General features: G+C 42.9%; 1 protein-coding gene across 1 annotated transcript; it reads left to right on the forward strand.

Annotated features, from left to right (window-relative positions):
- Positions 1–1,252: 1,252 nt before the first annotated feature.
- LOC306739284 (calreticulin-like) lies at positions 1,253–10,855 on the forward strand. The gene is made up of 8 exons (XM_079221263.1): positions 1,253–1,374; positions 2,020–2,121; positions 2,641–2,844; positions 3,003–3,307; positions 3,999–4,112; positions 4,293–4,436; positions 4,563–4,655; positions 9,937–10,855. Exons 1-8 carry the CDS (start codon positions 1,281–1,283, stop codon positions 10,183–10,185), a joined length of 1,305 nt encoding a protein of 434 aa, XP_079077389.1. The 5' UTR covers positions 1,253–1,280; the 3' UTR covers positions 10,186–10,855.
- Positions 10,856–11,081: the final 226 nt, after the last annotated feature.

Here is an 11,081-nt window from a genome sequence, read left to right on the forward strand (position 1 = left end):
CGACCCACATTTCTTGCGGCGGCAACATTAAAGTGGCGTATCATTCGGCCGTTCACGAGAACAAGCGATCATGAAGACAAACGCAGATCATGTAAATAACCGTTGCTATAACTTGGAAATACTTTCAATAATCTGTTAAACCGGCTGGCAAACTACGAAAGTTACGTTGCTGAAAACTGCTGTAAAGTGATGAAACTGACGTATTTGATATTCTCTCTGGTGTGGAACTGCAGCTTCAACCCTCATTATTTTATTTTATTTGACTTCAGTTACAGAAGCTTTCATGAAAGAGTTCAACTGGACGAGCTCTTGAGTCTGAGTCACGTTTCTGATTATCATCTAGTCAACTATTTTGTTACATTACAATAAAACATATCAAGTCAACACGAGTTGTGTGGTGTTTAATAAACTGTTGTCTGCATATTTTTATGATCAGATTATAATCTGCATATAAACTATAACAACAAAAAGGGATATGAGACACACATATATGACACACATCGTTAGTGGGATAACGTATTTAATTCAGCATGTTTGAAACTGAACAAATTTAAGAGACAGTTTCGTAGCTTTGTACTCTGTGAAAAATACCTTGGATTCACTTTCATATTCCTTCGTTCATTTATATTCCAACCGCGTTATTAAAGTAATACTATGAACTATGTAGTCCATCTTCGGAATATTGCAGTTTCACCGCTGGCTGCAGACCGACGTCACTAACATGCGCCTGCCGTCTCGTCATAACTACGTCGCTTAGGGAAAGTGGAGTCGGATTTGCCAAACACTGCGGTTGTCTTCTCCTAACTCCTCATGAATTCTCCTTCCCATCTTTCCTTAACCCCGTGACGTTTTCCATCGAGGTTAAGGAAAAGTGCGTAGGGTTAGACGTTAGGAGGTAATTTTTTGACTATTCTACCGCAGCCGTTCTCTGGATTCGTCGCACACCGACAGCGTCACTCTCCCCGCCGGGGTTTCCGTGGATCACCAACGTCACTTCTACCTCACCCAGAGAGTGATTTTCTAACTTGTCACATAAACCAAGTCGTCTCCTGCCTCCGCCCCCTTTTCCGATCCTCGTCCGACGCGAGCCGAGCCTCTCCGAAAAGAAACTCGTGGTCTCATTTCATTGGCGAGACGCTCGTCCAATGAGCCGCGGCCATCTGTGCAGGGCTTGTCACTGTTGAAATACTCAGGTTACATCTCCTCGAGCCTTTATTAGCCGTTTTCACTCTCAATCCTGCTCTCTTCAACCTCCTGGGCGCCGGTGAGAAGCTGCCAACATGAAGCTGCCAGCGGCTATTCTCGCAGTGTTTGCATCGATAGCTGTCACCGTTGATGCTACCGTGTACTTCAAGGAGCAGTTTTTGGACGGAGGTGCGGTAACTCAACAATTCCACGTCTTTCTTGTTCTATGTGTGAATGGTCGTTTTGTGGAAGTGGCTGCCTCAACTGCCTTTTTAAACTGCGTCGCTCGGTATAGTTTCTTTAATTACCTGGCTTTTTAAACGAATAAAACGTCAAACGAAAGTGACTTTAGCGCAGTACAGCAACGTAAATGCTGCAATATTATAGTCCAACTGGAATGGGAATACCAGATGAGTGCGTTAACCTATCTGTTGCCCTCGTATAGTCCACATATTCTTTCACTTTTGATATTGCACTGAGCCGTATTGAGGACTTCAACTAGGTCGCTGTGCTGTTTAACCCCTTTTCTGTTCAAATTAGTAAATGTCCTCAACGTGTCGAACCAGTTGAAATAAAAGCTGAACTTCGATGGAAATGAGAGGCTGTAGCCCCTGGCATTGGAAACATATTTAAGTATTATAAACTATTAAAATGTGCAGTAAAACGGTATTGGTTGAAAATGTGTGGTTTTATTGTGAAGTCCTCTTCAAACTCAGTAACGCAAGTGTGTGTCTGGATCCAGCAGCATAATGGATGTGTGTTGTAGTATTGCAATGTATTGGCCAACAGGAAGAGCCTATCAGTAACCAGTTGAGTTTGATTGCTGCGTTTCAGATGGATGGCAGAGCCGGTGGGCCGAGTCCAAGCACAAGTCAGACTACGGTCAGTGGAAACTGACCGCTGGGAAGTTCTATGGGGACGCGGAGGCTGATAAAGGTAATTATTTTTTCTTCTTCTATTGTCATGCAGACAATTGATGCATATCTGCTAGTGACAGATCATCATCTGTCACTAGCAGAGATATGCATCAATTGCATATCCATGCAAATGTGCATATCCATGCAAATTATTTGCATTGTGCAAATGTAGGCAAAAGAGGTTTGTGTATATGACCTGCTCCAGGTACAGCCACTACAAAGACAAGGACTTGTATGTGCTGAGATTAGATCCCAAACTGGAATAACCTGTGGCAAAAGTTAACACCCCCGACTCTTCCTGTTTTCTGTGCTGGCCCCAGGTTTACTCATTTACATTTTAAGTAATCCTGGAATGTTTTGGGCTCCTTGGTTATGACTGTAAGCACTACAGTAAGACAGTATCTGGCTTACAAAAAAATCATGATTCATCTGATTTTATAATACCTATAGAACCGTATAAAAACCTGGTCAAGAATACAAAAGCCACGAAAAGCTTTGAGCGCTTGTCTCTAACGCCGGTTTGCGCCTATTTTTCCAGGTCTCCAGACCAGCCAGGACGCCCACTTTTACGCCACGTCGGCCCGCTTTGAGCCCTTTAGTAACGAGGGGAAGCCCCTGGTCATCCAGTTCACCATCAAGCACGAGCAGAAGATCGACTGCGGCGGCGGCTACGTCAAGATCTTCCCCTCTGACCTCGACCAGAGCAACATGCATGGAGACTCTCAGTATTACATCATGTTCGGTGAGTCACGCTAGAGGCCCCGACCACGGAACACAACTGTTTAAGGCGTGAACTTGAAAGGATGCTCAAGGCATTTTCACACGGCTGTTTTGAAATGTAGCGCAGGGCGTGAGCTAGTGTTGAATAAAGGAATTAAATAAATACTGTATTGTCTCCAGGGCCTGACATCTGTGGATACAGCACAAAGAAGGTTCACGTGATCTTCAACTACAAGGGCCAGAACCACCTCGTCAAGAAAGACATCAAATGCAAGGATGACGAGCTAACCCACATGTACACGCTGATCCTGAATCCGGACCAGACATACGAGGTGAGGATCAACAACGAGAAGGTGGAGTCCGGCTCCCTGGAGGACGACTGGGACATGCTGCCTGCGAAGAAGATCAAAGACCCAGATGCCAAGAAACCCAGTGACTGGGACGACAGGGCCAAGATCGACGACCCCAACGACACCAAGTCTGAGGTAGAAAATCAGACCCCCGTTCTCTGTTGCCCTAAAGTTATCCCAATAACTCCATGAAGAGGATTCTTGGTTACTTTCCAGACCCAGCTTACACTTCGCTGAGGCAGATGGAGAAAGTTCTCCAAAATCTAAGCTTTTGTCATGATCACATCACATTGTTATCTTGAGGGGAAACACAAATCACGCTAAAGTTGTACATACAAAAAATATTATTTAGCTGTGTTAGGAGGCCGAATCAATATCGTCTTCATTTGAGATAATAAACTGATTCGAGAAAATATTGCTAATAGTTTGCTTAGCCTTTTAGTTAGTCACTCCGCATATTGTAGATTGAAAGTCTTAAGTTTTTTTTTTTTTAACATAGTTGGCTGTTTTAATTTTCTTAATCAGTGTGCCCTTATTTAGAAAAAAAAATGCAGCTTGAGTAGAAGGGCATACCCATGATCAGCACTCGACTGTTTGGCTGAGGGATGGCAGTAGTTCCAAATACATTTCAACCCACCTTTTGAAGAGTTCCAGGAAATCCAGGCTTGTGTCAAATAATCAACAATCAAATTATGCTAATTGGGCTTTTCATGTACAGGGCTCAGGTCACATCCCTGCTTCATGATGTGCACACTGTTATAGCATTTTTATTTATTTTTTACAATTTAGGACTTGAGTGGTAACTCTATTTCTGGTCCCTTCCCAGGAATGGGACAAGCCAGAGACCATCCCTGACCCTGATGCCACGAAGCCTGATGACTGGGACGTGGACATGGACGGCGATTGGGAACCTCCCATGATCACCAACCCAGAGTACAAGGTCCGCTCTCATAGCTGAGGACACAGGAGGAGGCAGGGCTGGAGCCTTTAATAGAAAAAAAATTTGCTCACCAATTAAAATCCTTTTAGTAGTGTTTGTATTTTTTAGACTTTAGTGATAGAATTGGTCTAATAATCTGTACCATCACTAGTCCTAACCTCTCTTGTGTTGCCTTTGCAGGGCGAGTGGAAACCCAAGCAGATTGACAACCCTGACTACAAAGGAACCTGGGTCCACCCTGAGATTGACAACCCAGAGTACACTCAGGACGCCGCAATGTACAAGTTCAATAACATTGGCGTACTGGGCCTGGATCTGTGGCAGGTAAGGATTATACTCGCCCAATGAGAGTTGTAATAACTGAATCACCAAACGCATGTATAAAACAAAGACTTGTTTTGTATATGGACTCGTTGAGGAATTAACGCTCATGTGATTGTCTTTGTTCAGGTTAAATCTGGCACCATCTTTGACAACTTCCTGATCACTGACGACGTCAAAGAGGCAGAAGAGTTCGGGAAGGAAACCTGGGGAGCTACTATGGTAGGACTGTATATCAATGCTGTATGTAGAGCCTATTATACACTATACTGTGTATTCTAGACAGAAAACGCAACATTTTCATGAACAATTTATCTTTGGATTTTTGTTGACTTAGTTATTTTCAAATGTCAAAAATAATGACTAATGCTTATAAAACCAATGACTCTTTGTAAGTACCCGGAGCTATTCTGTTAAAAGTGAAGAAAAGCAGTCCAAAGTTCTCGCCAACCACTAAAACGACACTGGGCCGTGTTCCAATACTCAATACCACCATACTGTTTAGATTTGGTGTGTCCTAATACTTAGTATGTTTAGTGTAGCATGCCAAAAATACCAGGATGTCCAACTGCATCCATCTGGCTGCTCTGTATATTCTGACCCAACAAGCAAGATGCTCAACGTTTAAGGTGTTATGAGGAAGCAGTTTGTCCAAATTTAACAGTGCATTTACAGTGTACAGTATGTACTAAAAAGCATAAAGAAAAATGTATGCACTTTAGAATGCAGTGTGGGTTTAATTCCCAGTAGCACTACTCCCTGCTCGGTTGATTTTGCGCTACCAACTTGTACCTGTAGGGTTGCCTGGTAAAGTACATTGCGAAGCAGTAATTGTTGGGTGTGACGAGTAGAGCCGTGTGTAGGAACTGACATTCCAGATTTTACATATAAAAAGGTGATCATAATAAAAAAAATAATTGCCATCTTGAAAATTGCTCTGATTTCAGGGATGGGATGGCCTCCTAGCATAACATGTTGAGCTAGTTCTAGCTCACAGGCAAGCCCTTAGCGCAGGGGTCAGCAACCTTTCATATCCAATGAGACATTTTGCCCTTTTTTCCACCCACAAATGTGTCTGGTGTTCGTCCTGTAATCACAAGGTAGCAGGTTCGATACCTGTCCTCCTCACGTGAGGTTTCCTTTTTTAAAACGCATATCTTTTGCTACGTTTACACTGAGCGTCCTCACTACAGACTTTTAGAGCACCGCAAACGGAGGAGGACGGATCCGTCTTTACTAGCGGACACCTCACTCTCTCACGAGCTGCCACAGAACCAGCAGCAGTAGTTGAGTTTGGAGACTTGATCCACTTCCTGAGAGTATATCTACTTTGCTCAGTTTGCTGCAGCAGTTGAGGAATCGCTCTTCTGCAGCTTGATGCTTTTTCATCAAATGCTTTGTGTTTGTTTTGGAAGAGTCTTTCAACATGAAATGTTTTATCGTTTGCTAACTTCTCCCCACATATCAGCAGACTGGTCAGCCTCAAACTACTTTTCTCCGCGACTTTTTTATATTTTTTACTTATCCGTTGATAGTTTAGCAAGGGCGGAGGTCTGTGAATCACGAGTAGCCACCTGCAGGGGAAGAGGCTTGACAGCGACTTGACAGGATGTGAATTCTTTTGTTTTTGTTTCGTCAAAGCCTCAGGGAGCCACAACAGAGGGGCTAAAGAGCTGCATGCGGCTCCGGAGCCGCGGGTTGCCGACCCCTGCCCTAGCGGGTTGAGCTATTCCTAGTCTCAAACTAGATCATAGAACGTTAAGGTAATCCTAGTTCACAGGCCAGCTAATGGAGGGTGAAGCCTGTCCTAGCTCGCAGGCTAGCTAATGGAGGGTGAAGCCTGTCCTAGCTGGCAGGCTAGCTAATGGAGGGTGACAACCAGTCCAAGCTCACATGCTAGCTTCGCGAGCAGGGGGTCACTAACAGGCGGACCACAGTCCAGGTCCGGACCCAGACGCCGTTGTCTCTGGACCGTAAACCGATAGGTAATTGAGAATTATAATGTTCATGGATCACTTCTATTTAACCGGCGCAGATTTTCTGGCTTTACGGCTCTCGTTTACCTGTCAGGAAACACACCGACCAATTGCATGCGTTGTAAATCATCTTGCATGATTTGACTAATCACCAATCACATGTGTTTATTCCGATGAGCGTCGCCCTCGACTCGATTGCCGTATTCACACCACACGGGAGCGACAGGAGAGGGACCCGGTAGTTGGAAGAAAGTAAATGAGTCAGAAGTTATTTCACTTGGTGCTCCAAAAAGAGAAATATAGACCGCTTAACCAGAACCAAGAATGGACAGACTCTTGTATGTTTATTATTCCCACAACCAGTTCAAAAGCAAAGCACAGATCTTTTGAGCAAACGTACCGACTCTTATCTGAAATTAAGGCACAGAAAAATTAAACTTGTGTTTTAACCACAGATAAAGTCCCTGCACACTTATTTTTTTAGATGACAAGATTATAATATCTTGGCCAGTGTTGGGGTAGTTACTCAGAAAAAGTTACTAGTTACTTCTGAAAATCGTAAATAGATTACTTTACTAGTTACTGTATTTGAAAAGTAACTTCACTACTAGTTACTTTACTTTACTTTTTTTTTAAGCAAATGTCCAAATTAACCGCAAAGATACATGGCCAAACATCACTTTCATCCCTTTATTTTCAATTTTCAAGAAAGGGCATCTCTTAGCCTTTCCACATAGTGTATTGTAAACATGTAAAACAAAATGGCATATAAAACTCAGCCACTAACTTGAACGAACATTAACCCTGTTCACACTGTCTGACCAAAGAAATATGCCTCACTTTAAAATCCAAACAGGATACATGAGGCTAGTATGGTGGGGACATTCAGGTCGGTCAAACAGCAGTAACACATTAAAAACAGGCCAAAAACAGGCTTTTGGAAATATGAGACCCCACTAAGCCAAATGGGGGCCTACTCCTAAGAACAAAACCAGCTTGTTATAGGAATCATTGTAGTGGTTTAAGAAAAATAGAAACATAAATGGCACTTTTTTTCTCATTAAAATAGAAACAGAAAATCCACTTCATCATTGCCTAAATGAACAGAAAGTGCACTATATCCTATGAAGTTTATCAGTTTTCTCTATTCTTCAAAATAGCGACTGTATCGCATGAGTAAAAGTCTCTCGAATCTTTTACCGACAGCCTGTTCCTCCTTGGGGTCAGAACAATACTGCCCAGGCTGAAAAGCCTTTTGACAGTGTAACTTGTTTTATTACATGATTTACTCTTATTGTGAAGAGCATGTAAACAGGAAGTGCTTTTACTTTGAAGGCTGAAAGTACAATGATACGTGCTTGTTGACGCTAACTAATGTTGATGTTACGTGTGGAAAAAATATACATGTCGGGTGCAAGAGCGCGTTCTCAATCGCTTTAACAGTTGTAATACTGCAGTTCACCAGTAAAGTGATTTCGTTCATACCAGACGTGTCTTTTTCCTCATTAGAAGCTCCACTTCATTACAGACAGGTGCACTTGATGGTATTGGAATGTTGTATTGCTTTGCAATATCCTTAATCCTAGGGAACCTGGAGAGAACCTCCCAGTTGGATACGGGCATTATTAAGTACTCCATGACTTCTGTTTCTGCCGTGTAGGAAAACTCCTCTTCAAAATCAAAAAAGTCAGTGTGACTGGACAGTTGAAAGACACTGAACCCTCCTGTCTCCATCTCATCCATTTTCCGCTTCCCTCTTTCTATGCACCAGCAGCAGCTACGTCACTCAAATCGGAGTTCTGTGATAGATTGTTCATGCAGGAAGTGTGACTCGCGCGCAACTAAAAGAGAACTTTTTGGACTGGTAAAAATGGCTTGAGTAACGCAAGAACGCGCGTTCCTGAGGTCTAGTAAAGTAGTGTAGTTACCAATATTTTGAGTGTAATGCGTTATTTTACTTCATTACCTATAATAGTAATATCGTTACCGTAACTCGTTACCCCCAACACTGATCTTGGCTCTTTTGATTGACATTGCTTGACGCCCGAACTGAATTTAAAGCTGCAGGACAATTCGGTTAATTTCATTATTCTAAAATTAAGTACTTTATTTTAAGTCACATTTTTCAATGTATTTATTATTAGAGTATGTATTATTTATAATTAATTCAATTGTAAATCTGTAATTAATATTGTTTAGATGTTATTCAATTGAACTTTCTTTAATTTTTGGCTACTTCAATACATTTGACACAAAATCATATTGCGCAAATTTGACATTATTGTGATGTTCCGGACCTTTGCATGAGGAAATTCTCTCTAACTGGACCTCGCTGAATTTTAGTTGAATACCCCTGTCCTAGAGGGTGAAGCCAGTCCTAGCTAGCTCCTAGAGCAGGGGTGTCCAAACCTTTTTCACCGAGGGCCACAAACAGAAAAATATACGAACGCCTGGGCCGCTCGGGTGAGGTATATCGCAAAATTAATCCAATGAGGTCAATTATTTCAGAGAATCATCACACTGCATCTCCATCAGTTCTAGTTCAGACTCTCTTCATTTCTTCTGCATCCATCAGGAAGGGAGTCGAGAATAGCTTGATTTTAAAAAAAGGAAGCACTGAGTTCTGTGATGACAAACACATATTTCCCCTTTTAGTGATGACCTCTGGAAAAGCTCATTTGATGTCCGACAGCATTAGGAAGAGCGCAGCGCTGACGTTGTGTAGTTGTGCCTCCATAGAGACGAAGCTTCACACAGAAGGCCTTCATGTGTACGTGAGGTTTGGGTACCTGCTCTTTGTCCTGCAGGCTCTTGCTCAGTGTGTTGAGGTGATGAATAAGATATAGACTAGAAATGCCAGGTCTGCCAACCATAGAGGGTCACTCAGCTCATGAAGAGGTCGGTCCTCTTTCAAAAACTGGTCAATTCTGACCTCAGGGAATAAATCCGCTGCAGCTGGAGCCGCGACTGAGCAGGGCACCTCAGGGTGAGAGAGCAGGTCCCATGTTCAGCTTCAACATCAGGCATCTTTTTCGGGCACATTATTCCTGCGGCTTCAGTGAGGCTCTGTGTTATGAAGTCTCAACTGAGAGGTTTTCGTGTCGCGCTGTGAGCTGAGCGACCTCACAGATGCTCGTGAGGCATTTTATTGTGTTTTTTGTTTGGACGGCAAAAATACGATTGAGCTAGCTGCCATTTGCTTGACTTTCACTTCATTATATTTGTAGAACTTGCCGCGGGCCAATAAAACATGGGCCACAGTTGGCCCGCGGGCCGTAGTTTGGACACCCCTGTCCTAGAGGGATTAAGATGGGCCTAGCTGACAGGCTAGACAGAATAGTATTTTTGAGTGAAAGAAATGCATTATGTTGGACATGAAGAAGACATATTCCTTTATGGAATCCCAAATAAGTTCGACAGTGACTTGAATAAAGTGTTTTGAATTACCTGCACGTGTTTTGAGATGAGCCATCAAAGAGTATTCTGCGTTGTCAACTCAAACCCAACTTTTCTTCTTTGCCCACCAGGGACCAGAGAAGAAGATGAAGGAGGAGCAGGAGGACATTGAGAGGAAACTGAGGGAGGAGGAGGACAAGAGCAAGAAGAAGGACACTGATGGTGGCGCTGAGGAGGAAGAGGAAGAGGAGGAGGAGGAAGAAGAAGAAGAAGAAGACGACGGCAATGATGAGGAAGAGGGCGAGCACAATGAGGAGACGGATGAGGACGCAGAGACAGAGGGAGAGGACAGCGACGCCAAAAAGAAGGACGAGTTGTAAAGGAGAGGAGCCGGTTGGCGGACTGCTGTGCGCTTCTAAACCGACAGAAAATCAGTGAAAACCCTATGGACTCTGGCCTTTAATACAGCAGCCTTTTATTCAGGTGTAGGGGTGGGGGAGGGATGGAAGGTGGGGTCAGGTCAGATTTATATTTTTTTTTAGCTTTCAAATTAGAGAAGGGTTGACATGTTGTTTATTTCCCTTTTTGTGGGTCTGCTTTGGTTGAGAATGTTCTAATTTAATGTGACTCACTGTACGGTCTCGCGGTGTGTGTGTGTGTGTATGCGCGTGTGCATCCTGCGGGTTACTCAATCCATTCTTATTATTGCCTTTGTTGGGATGTCCAGTAAATCGAGGGTCTGTGATGTCTGGTTCATGCACTTTTTATTCCTCCTGTGTGATTTAATACTTTTATTTTTTATTGACCCCCTTCATAATTTATTCAATCGTTACATTGATTCCCTGAAAACACATCAGTTTCTAAAGCTCTGATTTTGGGCCGTACTCCTTCCTCCAACTCTGTGTGTTTTGTGTGTGAGAGTGAGACTGCATTAAACAAACTGTGATTCTTACTATTGCCATTTTCCTCATTGTTCTGAATGAGTGACTGTCCTGTGGGCTCACACTGCTCAGTTTCAGTGAATAAAATTGAAGCCGCTCTACAATCTGATGCCTGTTTTTCAATGATTTTGGTCTGTTTTTATTAAAGGACACATTTTACAAGCAATAGAATCGTGGCAGACTCAAATGTGCACTGTCCAGCCTTGTTTCTACATTTTCGGTATCCGTACCACATGATACCCGAGCTTCAGTGCACCGAAACAATATTTTTCCAATACCTTATTTTAGTTAATGCACTGTAAACTACTTGTATACCGTTGAATACATGTATTTGT

This window comes from Taurulus bubalis (assembly GCF_910589615.1).
Source record: "Taurulus bubalis genome assembly, chromosome: 7".
Taxonomy (NCBI): domain Eukaryota; kingdom Metazoa; phylum Chordata; class Actinopteri; order Perciformes; family Cottidae; genus Taurulus; species Taurulus bubalis.